At 36.4% G+C, this 22399-nt stretch overlaps 1 protein-coding gene across 1 annotated transcript in view; it reads right to left on the bottom strand.

Moving 5' to 3' along the window:
* The window catches only part of DIAPH3 (diaphanous related formin 3), a 277067-nt gene that overhangs the window by 119536 nt on the left and 135132 nt on the right, over positions 1-22399 (bottom strand). Inside the window, exons 21-22 of the mRNA XM_068421846.1 lie at positions 9855-10094; positions 4388-4517 (exon numbers count right to left, since the gene is read on the bottom strand). Of these exons, the coding sequence (XP_068277947.1) occupies positions 4388-4517; positions 9855-10094 (370 nt within the window). The remainder of the gene's footprint in view (positions 1-4387; positions 4518-9854; positions 10095-22399) is intronic.

Raw genomic sequence — 22399 nt, 5'->3', positions numbered from 1 at the left:
GGAATACTAATAGAAAAGTGAGAAAGTCATTATGTTTAAAAGAAGAGACAGCTTTAATTACATGAATCTTCAGTAACTGTCATATCAGTAAGCTCATTAGCTGCAATAAAAGTTCCTCCTGCTGATCTAAGAGTGCTTAAAAAACAGGATTTGTTATACTTCAAAGTAAAAAAGGTATCTTTAATTCATGTACTGTAACAGCAAATTAAGCCTAGTTCTAATATTACAAAAGTAGAAACTAAAACTTTAGCACATAATAGAAAAAAAATCAAATACTATGAAGTAAACTACAATTACATAGGTCACATGTCCCTTGCTGCTTGCCTGTCAAAGTTATATTTAAAAAAATGGAACATTTATTTTTCTAATGCAATAATTAATTTACATATTGCGAATGTTTTGTCACTTATAAAATACTATACAATACATGTTAGCTTCACAACTAATAGACCTTATCACTGCTCTTAAAGTCTTGCAAGTTATGTTAACAGCTTACTATACAACAATTACTGGACAATATATAATGAAATGAAAGGAGTAAGAATGTTTTTTCTAAAAAGACTAAAAAGAAAAACATTGTAGTGTTTTACTGTTCACTATTTTCCATCAGAAATAACTTGAGAGATAAGTTTTAAGAATGAGCAAGTACAAAATAAAAAAGATACAAGGTATATTACAAATGGCCTGGCTGATACAAGGAGAGTCATGTCAAGGAAGAATTCTAAAAAGCATCTTTTAAGAAACTTGTAGAAGATTCAACAATTGCTTGATGGTGATCAAATCAAAACCAATAAAGAACCAACATGCACAGTATAATTCCATTTTTATACAGTGTGTTCAACTTTAAAGTTTTCTGTTAATGCTGTTCAAATGGCATTTACACATTTTTCTGTGACATTATTTTTGATTTATAATTCAAAAGGCACTTGCAAATAATACCTTTATGCCACATATAAAATGTGAAATTACTGTATTTGCAGAAATGAATATGCAGACAAGAAATAAAACCAGCTCAATAAAAAAATAGCTTGCAAGAAAACTATGAGAGAAAATAATATTCTTATCAAATTTCATTGATTTATTATTGGGAATTACTCTTAAAAATTACTTCAGAGTGTAAAGCTCAGTCAAACCATGAAGGGAATGTCATGCCTCCATCTCTACAAGGCCCTAACCTTTGCTAGGTAAAAACCAGCATTTAGAAACAGATACTGGAAGAAAATAAAATCAATATGCTTCACAGAAAAATCGAATATTAGATTAGTATAATACAAAACCAGAAAAGAGTGATGTCCGGATTGATGGGCCACAGCCAACTGTATGAGGTTCAACAGGGCTAAGTGTTGGGTCCTGCACTTGGGTCACAACAACCCTGTGCAATGCTACAGGCTTGGGAAAGAGTGGCTGGAAAGCTGCCTGGTGGAAAAGGACCTGGGGGTGTTGATCGACGGCTGGCTGAATATGAGCCAGCAGTGTGCTCAGGTGGCCAAGAAGGCCAACAGCATCCTGGCTTGTATCAGAAATAGTGTGGCCAGCAGGACTAGGGAAGTGATCGTCCCCCTGTACTCGACACTGGTGAGGCCACACCTTGAATATTGTGTTCAGTTTTGGGCCCCTCACTACAAGAAAGATGATGAGGTGCTGGAGTGTGTCCAAAGAAGGGCAATGGAGCTGGTGAAGGGTCTGGAGAACAAGTCTTATGAGGAGTGGCTGAGGGAACTGAGGTTGTTTAGTCTGGAGAAAAGGAGGTTCAGGGGAGACCTTATCGCTCTCTACAGCTACCTGAAAGGAGGTAGTAACAAGGTGGATGTCGGTCTCTTCTCACAAGTAACAAATGATAGGATGACAGGAAACAGCCTCAAGTTGTGCCTGGGGAGGTTTAGATTGGATATTAGGAAAAATTTCTTCACCGAAAGGGTTATCAAGCACTGGAACAGGCTGCCCAGGGAAGCGGTTGAGTCACCATCCCTGAAGGTATTTAAAAGACAAGTAGATGTGGTGTTTAGGGACACGGTTCAGTGGTGGACTTGGCAGTGTTAGGTTAATGGCTGGACTCGACGATCTTAAATGTCTTTTCCAACCAAAACAATTCTATGATTTCCTCACACAACAACTTTGACCAAAGTAGCGTATATGTAAATAGAAGCTTCCTATGGGATGGCAGGAAAAAGCCAGGTTGGCTGACTTCCTTCTGTACTATCAGCAGCCTGTAACCCTCAGACGTAACCATCGGATCCAGCAGTTTTCCAAATTTACTGAAAGTCTGAACTGCTTCCAATAAATACAATCCAGGATGGACTATTCTTGTTAAGCACTAAGTACTATTCCTTGGAATTGAGGAGAAACTCTAAGCCCTCAATACCTAAATTCTGTTCTAACACAACCAATATTTCTTCTGGAATAAGCATATTTACTAGATCATCATCAAGAGGAAAGACTTTTTATGACATCCCCTCTATCACTCTCCCTAGCAGCCATAATGATGCCTTGTAACATCTGCTGTGTTTCCCAGCTCACTGTAGAAGCCTCAGTGCAAATCATCCACCATCATTCTTGGTCAACTTATCTCCATCAGCATATCAATAAGTTATATCAGACCAGGTGAGTCCATTATGTTGGATATGTTGGATATCACAGCCACAGACTCACAGATTTTTTTTGAACTGACCTTTTGGTAAGCTCAAGCAAAAATAGCCACTTCATTAAAAATTTACTGTGCCAAAGTCAGTGCATATCAAATCAACCAGCTTCACAAAAACATACTTCTGCAAAAGTACTAAGAGGTTTCTAAAAAACCCCATGAGCTGCAGTCTTTGGGGTCTGCTGGATTTTCCAAAATTCCAGTGCAGGAGAAGTCTTTCAAAACAAAATGGAATTTTGCAGGTAGGGAAACAAGTATAACAAACACACTGATATGCTAATCAGATAAAGACATACTAAGCCTTTGGTTTTTTCAGAGAGTAAAACTGAAATGCAAAATACATCTCATAATACACTGAAGTAAATTCAGTACATCAACTTGAAAACATGGTCATTGATTCCCATCCTAAAACATACTGAGTGAGATCAAAGATTCATCCAGTCAATAGCAGATACCTAAAAAAGAACAGAAAACCTGGATTAACTGATAATTTTACTGGCTACTCTTTGAATGGTCAGTGTTTTACATCTCAGAAGCTTTCAAGAAGAAAATCAGCAGCTTCATATAAGATGGCTGTCTACACTGAAATAATGGCTTCTAATAAGAAACATTTTAGTTTTTATGGCTGATACACAAAATTCAGCCACAATACAGCCAAAAGCATACTAGTAATGAAAAAAAAAGTGGCCAGTTAACAGTGGATTCTATGAAAATAATGTATAAAATACTAAATTTATATACAGCAGAAACTCCTTTTATTACCAGTACAAACAGTTAAATGAAGGGCTTGAAGCTTTTGACAGCTATTTAAAAATACTTGAACTTCTAAGTGGTTATAACGCACCAACTAAAATTGGAGACTTTAAGAACCATGATAACAGAAAGCAAACTCTATGTGAGCGACCACTATCTCAAGTTCTCTCTCAGAAGAGGGTTTTGCAAAGCTGTAGTTTGTGGCAGGGAGACTGAGTGAGGCATAAGAGTGACACTGTACAAAGCAATACAGATAAAGAGTGATATTTTCCGAACTGACATAAACTAAAAAATTATTAACGGAGACAGCCCATCCAATCTTCTTTTCCTGCAAGAGTATGACAGTGCTGAGGTGGCATCAATTTCTAACTCTGTGTTCAGTCAGTTTAAATTACTTGAGCTGTGATAAAATATGGAGAATGAACTCTTAATTAAGAAATCAACTGCAAAAAATCTGCTGCTGCATATATTGAGATTTACCATATTCTGTGTTGCACGATGACGCAGTAGAAAGAGGAATTTCTTTTTCCAGACTTCCAATGCTACTGTTGCATGAAAAACACACACGGAGAAGATAAAACTGTTCTTATTCATGTTTAGAAGAAAAGAAAAATATTAAACAGTGGTATGACAGCGTTTCTGCATTTCTGAATTAAAACACACTGAGTGATTGTACTACACTTACCATATAAAAGATTGGAAGATGGAAATAGTTTAAGATCTGTTAACAAAAAAGAACTTTTAAATGAAATGTATTTTTGGACAGTGAGTCTAGAAGATATGTTAGAAGAAATGTAATAGGAAATCCTGTAGTAAATATTAGAGGACTGAACAATAAATATTCAAGACCACTTGCAGCAGCTTAAATTACTGATCTATGCTATAGACTATTAACATCCATTTTTAAATAATGTTAGTATAAGATAAACATCATCTCACATAAAATACTCTGCAATGCATGCAGAATCAATACTTTCAGTTAGTTATACGAACCTTTACTAGCTTTATCTAAATGCTGAAAATCCTCAACAAAATTCAGGACATCCTGATATCTTTCTTCACACACTTCTACAAGAAAATGAAGTAATGTTGTTTTTTGATCTGCCGACTTCGTGTCCTTCAGCTGGAGAGAAAAAAAGAAATGTTAAAACACTGAACATGAGATTACTTCTGACTATTTTGATAATTAATATATATTACTAATTGTTAACCCAAGAAACTAAGAATAAACTGTTGAACTGGTACAGTTCTCATAAAGAAAACCCTAAGTAATGCGCTGTTTCATTTCACCCCTTGCTAAAAATCCCTAGAAAGATCACATTAAATATTTAATTCTGTGCAGTATTTGAGTTCTGTACTCAAAACCAATGCACATTTCTCCTTTTACAATGTAATTATTTATGTAGGAACATTTTAAAAACTGTGAATAGACTTATGAACGTGTAAAAAATAAATACAAAAATCCCAGCTAAATCAGCAAAATCTAACAATACATGATGCACATATCCACTTCATGACATGAATTCCTTATGTGTGAAGCTAACTCTAGCCTAACAATATTTATGCAGCGGAAGCTACAACCTCAACCTGCACAAGTTCTTGTTGTTATCAATTCTCGATAGGGTAAATGAGTTCATAGGCTTCACTGTTTATAAACTTCGACTTCAAAAATTCTTAAGCACAAACTTTTCTTTCTGAACTCTTCATACATATGAAATTATTTCAAGCTTGGCCATTTTAAACTTGCAGCTACTTGTGCAAACACACTAATAAATTACAACTGGCAAACATTCAGTTATACACTCCTGTTGTAGTCTCCCATTTGAGCTAGTCTTTTAAATCATCTGAGAGATTTTCAGAAATAGAAAATGACATCTCATATGAAAGTGTTTCTTCACTACTTAAAAACTGCATAAAACAATTTAATAGAAAAAGTATACATGTACACAGGCACATACAAAGTATGCACATATACTAAAGGGCTGCCACAATTGCACACAGACTTGTACATCTGAGTATCAGGGAAAAAGTCTCAAGTGCAGTATTAAAACTAGCACTAAACAAGTAGAAAACTCATGTTAGTCTGTTTCAACTTCAAGACTGTTCTTTAGTCTGGTTACCATGGAAAATGCAAGAGATCAGCAATGCTCAGTGGTATAAGAGTAGCTACAGCAACAAGGCAGAAAGGAAAAATTACCTTCATTTCCAAAGAGGGTACAAAACCAGACACAGAGCTATATGGGGATTACTTCTGAATAAGGAACTGAGAGCAAGATCAATCCCAATTTAAATATATCTACACGTTTATATATATATATAGTATATATATATATAACCACAGTTTTCCAAAGGTTGTATATTTCTTACAAAGAGATTTTTTCATATTTCTTGTGCTTCCCAATATCCTCAGAAATCACTTAAAGGGCATTTTATTGATCTGATCTAAAAACTAAATTAGAGTATGTTGTCTGATTTTCCCATACTGTATGTAAATTAAAATGGATAATTTTGGATGGTGGTTATCACTGAGGTTGATATTTCATACTTCACTGTACAAAGTCAGTGATTATTTTCACAGATCAAAATGATACTATCTTAATAAATATGATGAGAAATACTCTGGAATGTGTATCTTCTCCTTCAGATGAGTCGATTAATATTAATGTGAGACAATTTTCAAAATAAACAGAAAATGGAACACATATATATCAAAACTAAAAATTATATTCAAGGGTCATTACTGTATGCAGTGTTGTAAAATAAGTTACTTCTACTGTACTGGGAATGTCAGTGAGAAATCTCTTAATAATTGAAACCACACAAAATTTCTACAATGTGACACTGCTTAAAACACATGTAGTTAACAAAAGTTAGTTTTAAAAATAAACCAGTGTTATAAACATGCATGTAATTTTAATATATCAGTATTTAATAAATTATTATTAGCATACCAATATAATATCTCTCTTCTGAGAATATGCACGCATGTTCTCTGATGCAGGAAAACTATTAGAGTTCAATTCTACTTGACGCAGGGAGAAGGCAAGATATGGAATTGTCTTCTGCAAAGTGGATAGTTCATATAGCTCCCTATGCATAGTTGGGCACCAATGAAGAAGAGCAGATAAACTTCGAGTATTACAGAAACCAACATCTTTGAAGGCCAGAAGTCACTGCAAATTTCTTCATTTCTCGGAACCTCTACTAAAAACTGTTGTGCAGACCACCAAGCAGTCTGCAGTTTGCAGCTTTCTAGTTTGGGGCCTTGAAAGAATATTGGTTTGGGTGGTATTTTTAATAGTTGAACCAGTTTATTATTCTCAGAACAGAGGAGATTAAGCATTAACCAACACACTATACAAGTTAAGAAAATTCCCAAAATGACACATACATAGTTTTACCTCTGTGTTTCCAGACAAAGTGTAAGACACAATTTCATAACCAGTGAAGGCCTGGCACTCACGGACTTCCTAAATGAGGCCACAATTGGATGAGGTAAATTAGGAATTGGTGACTAGTACACTGATACACACTGGACTGGGTAGTCCAGAGTTACCTCTAAAACCCAGCTGTCCAATACTGAAGCAAGAAAGAAAAATTGTAACAGAAATCAGATCTCAATTCTCCACCAAATCTGCTGATATACTGGAATGTCACTATACATCATGAAGGAAGAAAACTGTGGCTGATGTGCTGAATATGTGGGTCTTTTTTAGTATTTGGGACGATATAAAAATATAACATTCTCAGATGATACTGGTAGTATTAATTCACTACAAAGGTAGGATAGTAAATGCAAACTCCCAGTGATTCTCTCTCTGAAAATCTGTCAACCTTCAAAAGAACAAGCAGTTGACTGTAGGTTGCACTTGTCCTAGAATATCTAGTGGCAGAGATCTGAAATTTTACAGACGATCTCTAAGGTGGCCATAGTTGCTCTGCCTCCCAGCAAAATCTATAATAGTTGGTCTTTCTTTCCTAATCACAGAGTGGTTTGGTTTGGAACGGACCTTTAAAGATCATCTAGTCCAACCCCCTGTCATGGGCAGGGACATCAATACACTCATATTCAACAACCATTAAGGTGGCATTATCTTCCCCCTAGAAAAGTTTTTAAGCACTGTAGTCTGGTATTTACAAGCTAGCAATTTGAAGTGATGCCAAATCAAATATATGTGAAATCTTTGTCACTGAAACTTTGTTTTTTTACTTGCACATTTCTTATGTAAATGAAACATATTGAGTATTATGACTTATGTTTATGCATAATTAATAAACTCCTGGAAGGAGTAAACCAGTATCACCACTTCTAATCATATAACATGACACAATGTCAAAATTACACTGTACTTAACATTCTGATCACAGGGAGAAAGTTACCTTTTTTGGCCCTTATAGCTTTTTATCTACTTCACCTACAGACTATTGGTAGTGATCCGCATTTCTCTTGAGCAGCAGGTTGGGCTAGATGCCTACTGACATCCCTTCCCACCTGAATTATTCCATGATTCTAAGAAACATGCACACACTTCCCAACTACTTAACTACTCCATTCAAAATATTGTTTATTTTAGCTCTTAATTTGACCTCGCGGTGACTCTTTGAGAATTATTAGTATACCTGGATTTCAAAAGCTTTCCACGATCTTCTTCACTATCAAGTTCTTAACTATCTTTGCAGTTAGGAAGCTTTCTTAACTTTTAAGCAAACTTATTTTGTTACCAGCAAAGCCAATTATTCCATCTCCTACCTTAGCTACATAGAAAACAAATGTTCAAATGCCTTCTTTATCAAATTAATAGCAAAAGGACACTGTTATGTCCTCCTTATGTTCCTCTCCTTTCTTTTCTAAACTAAATACACCCAAATGCTCTTTTCTCAGTTTAGAAGTGTTACACGTTACTGTTGTCTGGATTCTCACCAGTCAGTCCATATATTTTCTGCACTAATTCAGACAAGATTTCCCTTAAAACCTTATCAGCACCAAGTAAGTAGTAGATAATTACCATCTTTATAGTACATAGAAGGTCCACTAAAAGAGAATTTTTTTCCTCTTCAACAGAACAGTGTAACCTCCTGTAAAGCTAAATAACCTGTAAGCGTGCAAATTGAAGTAACTATGAGATCCTAGATTATCTAATGCATTTAATGCCAGAGCACTGTAGAGTTAGCCAGGACTTAAAGCCCATTTTCTAGAATTCTGCCTAGCCATTCACTCCTTACTTTCATTATCTGCACACATCAGTTCACTTTCCTATATGTAGCACTTTACGGTAGTCTTCAAAATCTTCATCTTCTAGATTTTAAATTATTTCTCCAAGATAATTTTTGAATTTTGATCCTGCTCTGAAAAGTGTCTGTAACAATTACCTTCATATTGTTTTCTTAAGTATATTTCTTTTTTTTTTTGTTGCCTTGTGCATTAAAAATACAGAGAATATAATCAGACCTCAGACAGATTCATGTAAAATCATACCTAAGTAATAAATGCACCCAACTGGAGAGAGAATTCAATACATAACTCAATAATTTCATCTACACTGTATTTCTCTGTGTGGATGATGCATGCTTAAATGTTTACTTTAGACTAGGGAAGGTATATAACTTATTCTTTATGAATTTTTAATTTATAGGTATCACATTCAACACTCAAGAACCATAGTGGAAGAATTCTTCTGAAACATGGCAGAGTAAGGGTGATTATTTTAAAGAATGTAGAAGTTAACATATTGTATTTTCTCCATTGTGTAAAAAGATAAGGAAGATGAGAGACGACAAAGAGTACGTACAAACTTCCAAATAATTCCTTTCTCATAAGGACTATTACATACATGTGCACTCTGTGCAGATTATGCAGTGACCTCCCAGAGGTCACAGGAAAAAAAAAAACAAACCACTAAATAAGGAGAAGGCAATTAGGATTAGAACTGATTATAAATTAACACTCAGGAAAGTATAGATATCTTCTTGTATATACCTTATATAAAAGTTCAAAGAGTGAAAATGTAAGGAAAATTAGAAGAAACAAGGAACTGATGAAACTGAGCAACAACAAAAGAGAATCAGATAAGGAGAAAAATGTATGTAAAAGAGAAAACTGTATTAAAACAGATTAAAAGATGACAGCCTTTGAAGTGCTCAGACATGTAAGACTACAACGCTACTACGATCACAGTGATACAGTCCTTCCATAGCCTTATTTAGTTTGGTTTTGTTTTTTTTTTTTTTATTTATTCCCTCAATATGGAATCTTCTAAAAGTTTAAATGCAAGCCAGTCTCAAGATCACTGTACACAGATTAGCTCTATTGTTCAAACCATCAACTAGTGCTAAGAATTATGAAAAAAAAAAAGAAAACAAAGAATTAACTGCAGGAAAAACATCAAAAGAAGGTATTTAACATAATAAAAACAAATGAAAAAGTGAATGTAATACTCAACATGGACATTTCAAAACTCACTTTACATAAGGAGCTGAGATTATATCCAAAGGTTTGTGCATTCCGAGAACCTGCATTCATGTAGTTTCCCATTAATAATACTAGTTCCAGCAGCTTGCTAAAGCTTTTACTCTTCTTTATCTCCTCACAGGCAGCACTGACAGCCATGATGTCAGGTTTGATGTTGTTCACCTGCTCCTCAAACTGAAGCTTAAAAAGAATAGCACTGAGCCGTGGCCGTAGTCTCTTCACGTTGCTCATCTGATTGAAAAGAAAATAGGAGATTTCCTTTAAAATTCATTCTACACTTTGGCACTGTACAAATGCATACAATCTGTAATGATTTATTGGTGTGACAGGCTTGAAGAAGCAATATATCTGCTATAACTGATAGCAAATGAATGAGAGACACTTGGGTAAGCAACTGAAATCCCATCTTGTGGTTAATACAAACTGCCCCCATCCTTTCCCAATAACTAGTATGTGTAAGTAATAAAAGTTAAAGTGTCATCATATATCACATCTGTCAACTCATATACTAAATCCTACAAAACTAATCCAAGTTTATGACCCAGCAGTTGCAAAGTAATAAAAGTAGTTCACAAATTTTGTACAACTCAGTATGTACCAAAATAAGGCAAATCTCATTTTCTGGTGCAAATATTTAAAAGCTGATTTCATTAAGAGCTTACCATAAACTTGCAGGAAAATAACAGTTTTGAAAAATCTCAGCTATGAAACACTTAATATAGCATACGTTAATATATACCAGCATTCATACCCTACTGGACCTTATACAGTTAATTAGGCAAAGCAGAACGCTCCCAGGAAAACAGTACCTTCTGTATATCATATGCAAAAGAATTGGCTTTTTCTATGCGTTACTGATCAGGGATTTTCAGCAGAAGTTTCAATCTTCCCTTATAACTTAGGTCACTGAATTCCCACCTCATAGATACTTTGCACATTATTTACTGTACCCAAATAAGACTCCACATTTTATTGCTTTTGAATCAGGACCATCAAATGTATTCAATAAATTAAATTCCTCCATCTCCCAGGTTTCCAATGTACTACTCATGCTTCCAACTCTATCACAGATATTTTCAAACATTTTTTAGGTTTGGTATCACATACAATCCCAGAAGTTTTCTGTCTTCCATTCTTGCTCCTTTTCCTCCTACCACGCATTATATATTCCTTCCTTTTTCCTTCTTCCACAGCAGAAATCATGTTTTTTTTTCCCATACTTTCTCTGTGGTTCTGTTTGCACATGAGAAACACTAGTCTCAAATTCTTCCATAAGCTCCTTCCCTCATTTTCCCCTATCCCTGTTTTCACCAGTTTGGTGAATCTGTAAGACCTTCTTCCCCATACTCGTTTTTTTTTTCCTTCTCAAGGCAAGGTTTCAAGACAAAAATGCTTTGACAGTTCCTGAAATCGTAAACTAGGTTTTGTTTTGTTTTTTAAAATAAAACCCACATGTTATGGTTTCCAGCTATCAGTACTTCTCAATGCAAGAAAAGAAGCAATAATATTGGCACTTCTCCTACAAAGTAACACGTTTCATATAGTGGCCTTAAAAGTTTGCCTTTAAATTGGAAACATTCCCCTCCAAACCACAGTGATACCTAAGGTTTTACAGAATATTTCTCAACCTGTATCTAGTCTATCAATGCAAAAATAGCTCTGACAGTGCAAAGTTCACAAGTCATTTGGTGCTGATTATCTCAATAGACTCAGTGAAAAGGATAATGGTGACACTCTTCATCCATTTCAGCATCAAGTCAAACAAGGTATCTTAAGCTGATACTGAAGGCTGTCTAATCCTAAGGGTTTGATATAGAACCAGAATAAGATGGAATTTACGGTCAATTTTATTGGTTTTACTGTGACAGCAGTGGAAAATGAAATCAGATAGATTTAACATTTTATGCTACTAAGCCACTCTGCAATGCCTACCTGGCAGTGCAACCACCTCGTGGTGTCCCATTGAAGTAAACATACCATTTGCGTTTTAGTTCAGATAAGAAATCTTGAAGCAAAATAAGTAATCCTTTCCAATAACCACACTTCAGTTTGCATCACAGAGCAGAGCATGCAAACAGGACATCTTTCAATTTAAACTAGGCTGAAACTCAACTCTACTACTGAGCTTTAGTTCACAGACTGCCTCCAGCATGGTCCTGAAGTAAAACACTAAAATGTATACAGTTTGAATGTTAGCTCAGTACCAACTGTAGGCAGATATTCTGTACTCATCATACACTAAATAGCATCCAATAGTGTGGTAAAATTCTTACTTAAGAATGGGTAAGCAAGGACAATGGGACTTGAATTTAAATAGGGCATTTCACAATGAAACAGAAATGGAAAAACTTAAAACCCACCTAAAATGAACATAGCACTCTTACAACTTTACACCTAATTTAGGAATAAATACCTAAAAGAATATTAAGGTACTGGACAGAGGCAAGTATCACAAAGTCATTCTCCCAGCTCCATCAGGAAGAATCAGTATTAACTACTTTCCTCAAACAATCCACTTACTAGATTTATACGTGTACTACTGCTTCTCAGTATATTGAGAAGAATATTCTTAATTATAAGTTTTGTTCTCTGTTCAGGAAAAATCTGAGACTAGACTAGAAAAAACAAAAAACTCCATCGAAATTCTCCAGATTTTTAATATTTGTCCCTACTCAGGGTGCAATACAGACAATTATTAATACCAAATCATGGGAACTAACAAAATAAAGTGTAAATTGCATTGATTTTAAATTATGCCAAACTCAAGACACTACAGAACCAGCAGATGATGCATCGTTTATTGACTCTTGGCTTCTCAGACAGGCAGATTCTTGAAACTGAAATAATCAGGCACTTTAGATCACAAAAGATGTGTTGCACAAATATGAGCAAGCACATATGCATGAAAGATGCAAAGTTTTCATCAGAACCAGTTGAAATACAACAAATTAACAAGTTCTGTACATAAGTCTTACAGATGGATGCAGAAGTATGTAATCTAAAAAATCAGAAACAGAAGCACATGCCAGAAATGCCACTGGGCTTTTTTAAATTATTGTTTTCTAAACACTCTGAAATCCATTGTTCATGTACAATGTATGTTGTTGGTACTATTTGTTTACCTGTTTGCTAAGTCAATAATTGAGAAGTGAGGAGGTGGAGAGTTCCCTTAGCAATACATGGCTTTCTTTGTGATGTGTAGTCTACAGATACCTTCAAACTGTAAAATCCATACATCTTATCACAAGAGTTGCTAAGAATTTAAGTGTTGCAATGTTAAGAAGCTTATGTTCATGCCCTATACTTTTTTTATACTCAGCATATAAGAACATAAGTTTATTTATGTCCTTATAGTGTGTCTCCATTTAGCCCGCATTTGGGGGCTAAACTATAGCCAGCTGTTCTGTCCCCCAATGACCCCTTCCCAGCCAAGAGGAGGAATCGGGAAAAGGAAAGGAGACCCGTGGGTTGAAAGGCAAACAGATTCAATAGAGTAACAAAACTAATACTAATACTAATGCTAGTAATAAGTACACAGAGTTATACTCAGCCCAATGAACACTGGATGTCGAACACTGCATGAGTCACAACAAACGGGAGAGCAGGCCTCGGGAGTGGAATGACGGGCGAGCCCCTCCAGGGATAGCAGCCATTATGGAGGAGGCCCATCCTCAGCAAACTTCCCAATTTCTAGTGAGTGTCATGTTTATGGTATGGAATACTTCTGTCGGCCAGCCTCGGTCAGCTGCCCTGGCTTTCACTCCTCCTAGCTTTAGCACCTGGCTAACTCGAAACTGATAACGGTCTTGATCACCATGGGAACCTGCGTACCGTGGCTGGCCACAAACTAAAACAAAGTGTCATATCAGCTTTGGTCCCGCCGTATTGGGTGCTGCAGTCTTCTCAAAAATACAGCTTTTCTGAACAGAAAACTGATCCTAAGATTCTATCCCAGCGAAACCAGGACATAGCAGAATCCTGAAAACAGACAATCCAAATAACTAAAAAGCAAAGTTGAAGTAGAAAGCTAAAGAGTGAGTGGACTACACATGTCAGAGAACTCAATGTATGGGTAACAAATTGTTCTATTTTTCAAGTAATAGTCCACAAGAACATTCTCACTATGTGCAAGTCCAAATGGGAATTGATAACTGAGTTGACCTATCCAGTAGTAGCACTCACAGCCCTTTATCCAACAGCAAAGAGAAATTTTTCTCTCAAATACACCATAAATCAGACGGCACCTCCAAGAGTGTGCCATCTGGTAAACATGTACTTTCACTGTCTGCTTTGTTGGTGTAAAGGAACATGTCTCAGAAGTTACACTGACATTACATTTTGATCACTGAATGTGATTCATCTTACCACAAGGTCATATAGAAAAACACACTGCAAAGGTTCTAGTTTCACAACATACCTTTCTTAAAGGACCAACAGTGCTGCGGCTGTCAGACCACCTGAAAGTCTTCCCATCCAAGAAGTAAAAAATCAGTTACAGCCAAGCTGACTAAAAGAGTAAACTGGAGGGGCATCCTGGGTGGAAAAGGTATAGTTTTCATCATTGCAGCATCAGTGAACTCTACAGAGTGGATAGGTAAAAAGTGTGAATTCCTAACGCTTATCTTTAGACTCAGGCACTTGAAAAGCAGAAAAAAAAATTCAAGTAAGGAAGAACTGATACCTTAACAGACCTTTTATCACGTTTAAAGAAGAAAAATGGACACCCTGCAGTGTTTGAAGTCAACATGCCCAAATCTTAGTGAAGACCACCAGCATTCTGGAAACACCAAACACTATTTCAGTGTACGGGATGTCAATCCACAATAATGGAACATTATTTTTGTTGAGTTGTTTTTATGGCTATGTGGAAATAGAACATATTTCTTCATCTTTGACACACTCTTTTTCCCAAATAAATTATAATAATGTCAAGAACTGCCAACTCAAAATGAAAGTTACTTACGAGAACTCAGAAAGTCTTTATACTTACAATGTGGATCGGTGTACATGCAAACAATTGGACTGATGACTTTTCAGCCTTACTAGCACTGATAGAGGGCATGTCCAGCTACTCTATTTATCCAGTTTGAATTATAAACAGCTTGAATTTGCACCATTGACTCAATTTCTTGCAAATCCAAGATCTTCCTAAAGGATATACAGGACAGAAGAGAAGGGAGTGTACTATAAGGGACACAGGAACAACACCTATCAATTACCTCCTAGCTGCACACAGGTAGCCTTCTCTTGTCTTGTGGATGACAGTGCACTGACTTACAGTGCAGAAAATCCCCGGTACTGTTTTTGACGGCATTATGTTCAACAAAGATGGACCAGCAAGTCCAGTCTGCAGATCTCAGAAATGGGAGCATTCCTTCTGAATACTCTAGAAGGCACTTGTCTTATGAAATACATCCAAATTGCCAATGGGGGCTACAAGACAGCTGAAAAATAAAATGAGTTTACAGCCTTCATGCCGAAACTCACAGATAGGTATGTTCTACTATGAAAAGAAAGAGGTGATTTTTTTGTCTTATCCAAAAAATACAATCCAAAAAATACGTCAGATTTACTGGCATCTTGATCAGAATGGAGCGCAGAGACAGCTTTTATTTCTCCAAGTTGAATTTAGACAATGGCATTTTCCTAAAAAGGAACCATCCAAGAGGAGGAGGGTCTGAATTTCCTAAATTCTTCTATTTTTAGCAGACCTAACAGATGTCAGAAAAGCTATTTTCATTAAAAGGTACATATGGAGCAGATGCCACTAGACTGAAAAGCTTTCCTCATGGGAAACAAAGTCAAGAGTTTAATATAGGTAAAAGTCTAACTCAGCCAGAGAGCAAAAATAAATAAATTTATACCAGAAGTCAAGGGCAGAAGTCATTGAGGAATTTAAAATAGAATAATATAATATCAAACCAAATGGAGAAAAGTTTCTAAAAGTAAAACAGAACTAGCTGTATTCCAGATGGAAAAATCTGATCAGCTTAGCTCTAAAATAAATGCCTCATCTTCTGTCTTTCTACTACGCGGAATCCGCCTCCTAATAAAAAGTAAGTCTACAATATTACTTTGAGTCTCCCAACACACAGGCCATGAAGGTACAGACAGATGATCAAGGTCTGGATGGGAATGTCTGAAAACTATGACAGCAGTCTTGGTACTTTCCATCAGGTTGAACCACCATAATATCTCCAACATAAAAGTGGAATTTGGTGTTATGTAATTATTTAAGCAATACACAGTGGTAACAGATCACAATAGCAGCTGATTATGATGTCTTTGATGTGACAGACATGACTTGTTCCAAAAAAGCTCGGATCTTTAGCATATTCATATTTAGTATAGACTTCTCTACTGACCCAGCAAGGTGTCCAAGTTAATTTCCTAAGCAGGAAGGTATGTGTCTATGATGATGATAGTTCTGGTAAGGAAAAAGCATTCCACTGTAGATCTTCTGTAGTCCTGTCAATAGAGAATTCAATAATGGCTGTGGATTTTTTATCTATATGATTATTTAGTGTATCTGGAACCACACAATCTGTGGCAAAAACAGTCTGACATGAAGTGTCACATAAGTGAAGGCTGTGGAAGACAGCTTGCATACCTTGGAGAAAGTTCCCTAGTTCTACAAAATGATCACAGGGAAAGTAAATCCTAAAGCATTTGGGCTCCATAGGAGCTCTATTGAGCTCTGAAGTCTGAAGCTGGAACAGTTGAAATATCTGCATAGTAATTTCAAGCTCCATGGATCTAAGAGTTATTGACTAGCCTCAAGACTCTTTCAGCACAGCTACCCTACATTAGCCAGTCATTTGGATGCCTCACTCTATTTAGGTGGCTAAATTCCAAGAAAACCTTGAAGATGCTCAGAGTCAAAATGGCAGGATCATGTACTGATCATGGTCCTTACTCAAAACAGAAGTGTTTTTCTTAAGATGTTGAAATCACAACATGAACATTAGAGGATTGCTTACATGTCTAGTGAAGTAAAAGCATCAAATCAGATTCAGGACAGGTTCTTGAGACATTTAGAGGAATCTGCAAAGTGAATGGCTGGAGGCAAAAGATGAGGAGCCTTCAGACAAATCACCTTATTGATCTGAAGTTGTAGAGATATCTGCCAAGAAAACTGAAAGAGATAGCCTATATGTGTGCTAGAAGAAACAACAACCAACCTCTTCCAGCCATCTGAATTAACATTAGAAAGCAAAAAGATTTTTTTTAACCTATTCTTTATATTAGCTACCTAAATCAGTTTTTTACTGGAACTGAACAGGTATAAGAGTGAGACCTGCTGGTACTGAAACTTTTACAGGAACATTCCTCTATGATTCAGCATCACAATTTTTCAGTGATACAGAGGAATTAACATAATCCAATCCAATCCAATAGCAATTGCAAACACTCAGGTCAGTGCAGATCATGATGGCCACTTTCAGAAGATATTTCTGGAGCCTGGTTCTCCACCCTATCCAGGTTCAAGGTTTGAAAGACACAAAACATTACAGGAGTTAAGGATGTTCTCCCTCTAAAAAACAGAAGTAACTCAACTACAATTTGTCATAAAGATTTTTTAACTGTCACAGATGGCAATATAAAAGGAATTTAATCTTTGGCAACACTCCTGGAAGGGCTGGAATTGCTGACAGAGAACACTGACAAGGCAGAGCAGCAGGTACACATGACTTCTAGAAGACAACAGAAGGAGGTAAGGTTTACCAATAGAAATTAACACAATCAAAATATCTCATAGGTGCACAGATGCACCTCACCACTTCAGGATTTTAAACAAACTGAAATGTCTCTAGGTGTGGCTGTGCCCAAGCATCAAGTATTAGGAAAGTCAGACTACACCTCTGCAGATACAGTGATAGTATGATATTTTCCAGACAACAGTGAAAACATTAATACATTCTGAGTTACGCTCAATGAGGACATACAGGTGAAACCATCAGCTGAATATGGAATTGATCATTTTAAGTGTCTGCTGAATTACTTAAGACAAACTAGCCTTCATTAGGCCTCACTTTAATCTTCAATTCACTCTAGTGAAATCTTTTCCTTTGGTACGAACTCATTAAAAACACATCCATCAATGAACAAGCTGTGAAGCCACATGAGGATTGCTTGCCAAATTCTATTTGGGTTAGCTATCAGTGTATTTCACAAGGTCTGGGCATTAATTATTTCTGAAACAATGTTTTATAATTCCCTCAATTTTATCTTTGAGTAAATAATAAGCGACCAAGAAAAAAATCTGTTTCTTTTTTTTTCACTTACGGACAATATGGGAACCTAATTCTAAATATCTCAAGTTTTAAGAAAAGCAATAAAGCAGGAGCTATCACATGTGGCTCTTGAGACACTCTTCTCAGGTGTGAGACTGCTAGTACAGTTGCCTACATCTGAGGTCAAATGTCCACTTATTGCATCCTGACAAGTATTAGCAACTTTTTACATCAGAAGTGTTTATAAAGAATGTCAAAATTATGATTTTTTTAAATGGAATTGCATTTACGAATTTAAAACCATATTAATAAATTAAATATGTCCAGGACTATTTTATACCACTAAGGAATACAGGCACTGACAAGTCTACATGCTTACTACTGGATTCAGCTCCCTCCATGCAGCATAACCAAATCAGAACTACTTTTGGGAACGGTTCCTGGTGCAACAGGAAGTTAACAGACGTTGGCATGGATAGTCCTGAAGCCTTAGCATTGTTGTGTGGGCAAGACAGTGGGGAGAGGTGGATGTGCACTGCTGGGGTTTGGTGGGGAACTATAGTTACAGAACATTCTTAGCTGGAGCAGAAAGAAAGCCTAATCTATCGTAACAACATCCAGCTCTCTAAAGAATCAGTTATATTTTGAGTATTCTGGTAGTCATTTATATAAACTGCATCCCAAAATAATTTGGGGAGGGTGGGGGCAAAGATCTAGAGCCACCTGATATGGGACCAAATATTGCCATGCACATCTGTGCCCCCAAAAAAACCCCTGAGATGTCAGGCCCAAGAGGTGCAGGGATGCCTGCTACACACTCAGGTTCTGAACAGCTGGAATATGCTTGTACCAGACTTTCCTATGATGTGTTGCTCCATCTTCCCCATGATGAAAAAGGGAAGATGTTCTTTGTAACCATCACACTTGCCTTAATAAACCTATCTGCCTCTGTCTTACTCTTGAGTCCTCAACTATCTGAGACTGGATGCTCAGCTCATGAGATCTCTTGCTATCCCCCAAATGTGCCCAGAAATTGTTTGGGAAAGTGCAATTCTGCACAGGCCAAAAGCATATCCATGTCTATTCTAACAAATTAGCACTATGGACAATTAAGGTTCAATGTCCAAAAGTATTCTCCTGTGCTCTTTAGTTGATTAGTACAGACACAGCCTTAAAATGTCACCTAGTGATTTACCATCCCCACAACTGCTAAAAATAGTGGGATACAAGATTGTTAAGAAGTTGCTTTCAAAATATTGAATAATACTCAGAACCAACATAAAAAGTGATGACAACTGAATTTGGATGGTTTTGGTCACTATTATTCCCTGAATGATTTTAGTACAAAAACAGGAAAGGCCACCAAGGACATGAAGGACTGTATATGCAAAACAACATTTATAGATCAAAAATGAATAAAGGATTGCAGGACCTCAAACAAAATGTAAAAGCTATGCAGATTCTCTCAATCATCACCTGCAACAAGCTATTTTAATCAACCATTATTTTGCTTCCTCTCAAATACAAATATATTGAAGAGTAAGGAAAAAAACCCAATCCATCCAACATTTTCCTCAAGTATTTTCAGCATAAAACAGCAATGCAGATGAATTCAGTAAATCTTTGTCATTCCAGAATCTCTTTTTCTGAATTTAAAATTATAACTTGAGATATCATTCTGTGTTACCAACTCCTTAACATTAATCTCCTAATAAAATCCAGCTTGCCAGTTTGAGCCAAATTTTCAAGTGGCTTGCTTGGTAAAGGCAGAGATCATATAATCACACTATGACACAGGCTTTAGCTGAGATTTGTGATATGATATCCTAGGTGCAAGGTGTTTATTCTCCTTAGAAAAGTGTTCTTAAAAGTATGTATTTAAGTAGTGATATCATACTAATTGCAATGTTTGGACATTTTTGTCACTGTATATACAGGATAAGCAGGGAAATATCCTTCACTCCATTCTGCTTTCCTATGGGAGAATCAACTATGTCACCCAAAAAGGTTATTAGCTTTGTCTGCTCAAAAAGATGTCCAATTACACACTCCACAGTCTCCCTATTCAGTCAATTCTATTGTTTTTTTATTCCCACTACTAAAAAAATTTGCCCACTATCTCACCTGTATCTTTGTTGCCAAAAATGTAAGCCTACTACGTACAACAGGGCTTTGAGCAACCTGATCTAGTTGAAGGTGTCCCTGATCACTGTAGGGGGGTTGGACTAGATGACCTTTAAAGGTCCCTTCCAACCCAAACTATTCTATGATTCTATGATAAATTATTCCCTTCCTTTTTCCAGTCTTCCTATGCACATTTTGAGAGAACGCTCTGCCTTGGGCTTAAGTTAAAGAACTTACAAACAACATTTCTTCATATCATGTTTCCATAGCTATCTTCATTAGCCATCTCTGGAGTCTCTGTTTTGGTCCACCCACTGATGTACTAAACACCTCCAAAGTGGATGTAATATTCTAGCTGAGGATTCAGCAGTGGTGAAGAGAGGAAAATTTACAAGTTTTGCAGGTTATATTTGTACTTCTACATTTCAGTTTCATGTACAATTCACATCTGACTTATGATCCATTACAATTCACACTGTTCATCAGAACTGAATTTGTTAACTACAGACTTTAACTCTACAATCACTGTCATTTAAATCTTGATTCACCGATGTTCCTAAAATATTTTTCACTGTCAATAAGCAATCTATACTTCTCAAAAACTCTTCAGTAAAAAGAAGTACCCAGCTAAAATGAAATTATTCAAGGGTCAGTCACAACAGAGCAACAAGAGGACGGCTACTGTAATCTGGATTATGATGCTTCCAACACAAAGAAACTGTAATGTATCCAACCACCACCCCAAAAAAAAGTATTGTTTGAAATGTAAATTATATCAACATATCTGAAGTACTTAGATGTATATTTATCATTTCCATAGTCTTTTAAACACCATATTTACTCCACAAATAAAAAAGGAGAGTTGTCTGTCAACAAGTTCTTTTTCAAGTGCATGTTTCAAGTGCATGTTTTCTTGCTGAACAGATTTACAGAAGTGAGTAAAAAGAGTTCAATGTCTTCTTTTTCTCAGTGGCACTTTCTGTCTGTAGGATAGACATTCATGAAAGACCTTTTTACTCTGGCCACATCATTAGGTCAATATGATTTCTTCCTGCTATATAGTTATTTAACAGAAATATTAAGGTTAGTACGAATAGAAATGTGTGCATGTAAGCAGCAGAAGACACAGCAGCACAAGGGTCAAGAGAATGAGCTGTATTTGTTCTCAAGACACCGTTCCCAGCAGGTTGCAGTGTGACACATATATTATTCTTTTTCTTATCAGCCCACCATCAAACTGTAAGTATGTATTTTAAACAGATTCCAAACAAGGGAAAGAAAACAGTGGGCAGAAACCTGGTCTAAGTTTTACAGGAAGCTGAAGTTAGGAGATTCTGAGATAAAGACAACTTCATGGCAACTAATGACTCCTGATCATATAAAAGATCTGTCCAAAAACTACCTTAATCTCATCAATCAAGAAACAGAGAGACATAATATGGTGTTGAGAAAGTCCCTTGTCTTCTGTGCTGCACATCAGTGATCCTGGACAGACTGCTTGAACATGCACATCATGGTGCTCAGAAGAATGTGGGTATGAAAGAACAAGTGAGTTAAATCTATAAGAGACTGAGCAGGCAAAAATCAATTTACATCAAGATTTTGTAAGTAAAAATCACTTTGTCCTTTCCATAAGATCTCACACTGAGAAGTTTCTTTCTATGCTCATTTTTCCATGCAAGCCTGAAACTTAAAAGCTCTAGGTTATTGTAAACTTCTCCTTCACATTTATCCTTTGACTTAGAAGAAAGTTCAGAAAGTTTACTTCAAACAAGCAAGCAATAAAATTCCTCTCATCAGTTGCTTCATGACCCTTTGTCACGGTTTAAAGCTGGGCTGGCTATTAACCTGGTGGCAGATGCTCTCTGTTAACCCTCTCTCCCCCCCCCCAAGGGAAAGGGAAAGGGAAAAGGGAGAGAGACTTATGGGTTGGAAAGTTAAAACAGTTTTAATAAACTATAGTAATGAAAAAGAGTATAATAAGAATAATAGAAATAATCAAATATATACAAAAACCAAGATCGAGAGCTTGGAAATCCTCCTCAGGCAGAGTTGCTCCCCCAGCACAGGCAGTGGGGAAAATGCAGTAGCTCCCCCTGCCATCACACCTGCAGGCTTTTAACTTGAGAATTGGCAAAGCTGGTACCAATCAGTGGGAGACAGGAGGGCCCCTCCCTC

Source organism: Nyctibius grandis, chromosome 2, assembly GCF_013368605.1.
Source record: "Nyctibius grandis isolate bNycGra1 chromosome 2, bNycGra1.pri, whole genome shotgun sequence".
NCBI classification, from domain to species: domain Eukaryota; kingdom Metazoa; phylum Chordata; class Aves; order Nyctibiiformes; family Nyctibiidae; genus Nyctibius; species Nyctibius grandis.
The sequence above is the reverse complement of the archived record's forward strand: the minus strand, read 5'-3'. Positions and strand labels throughout refer to the sequence as shown.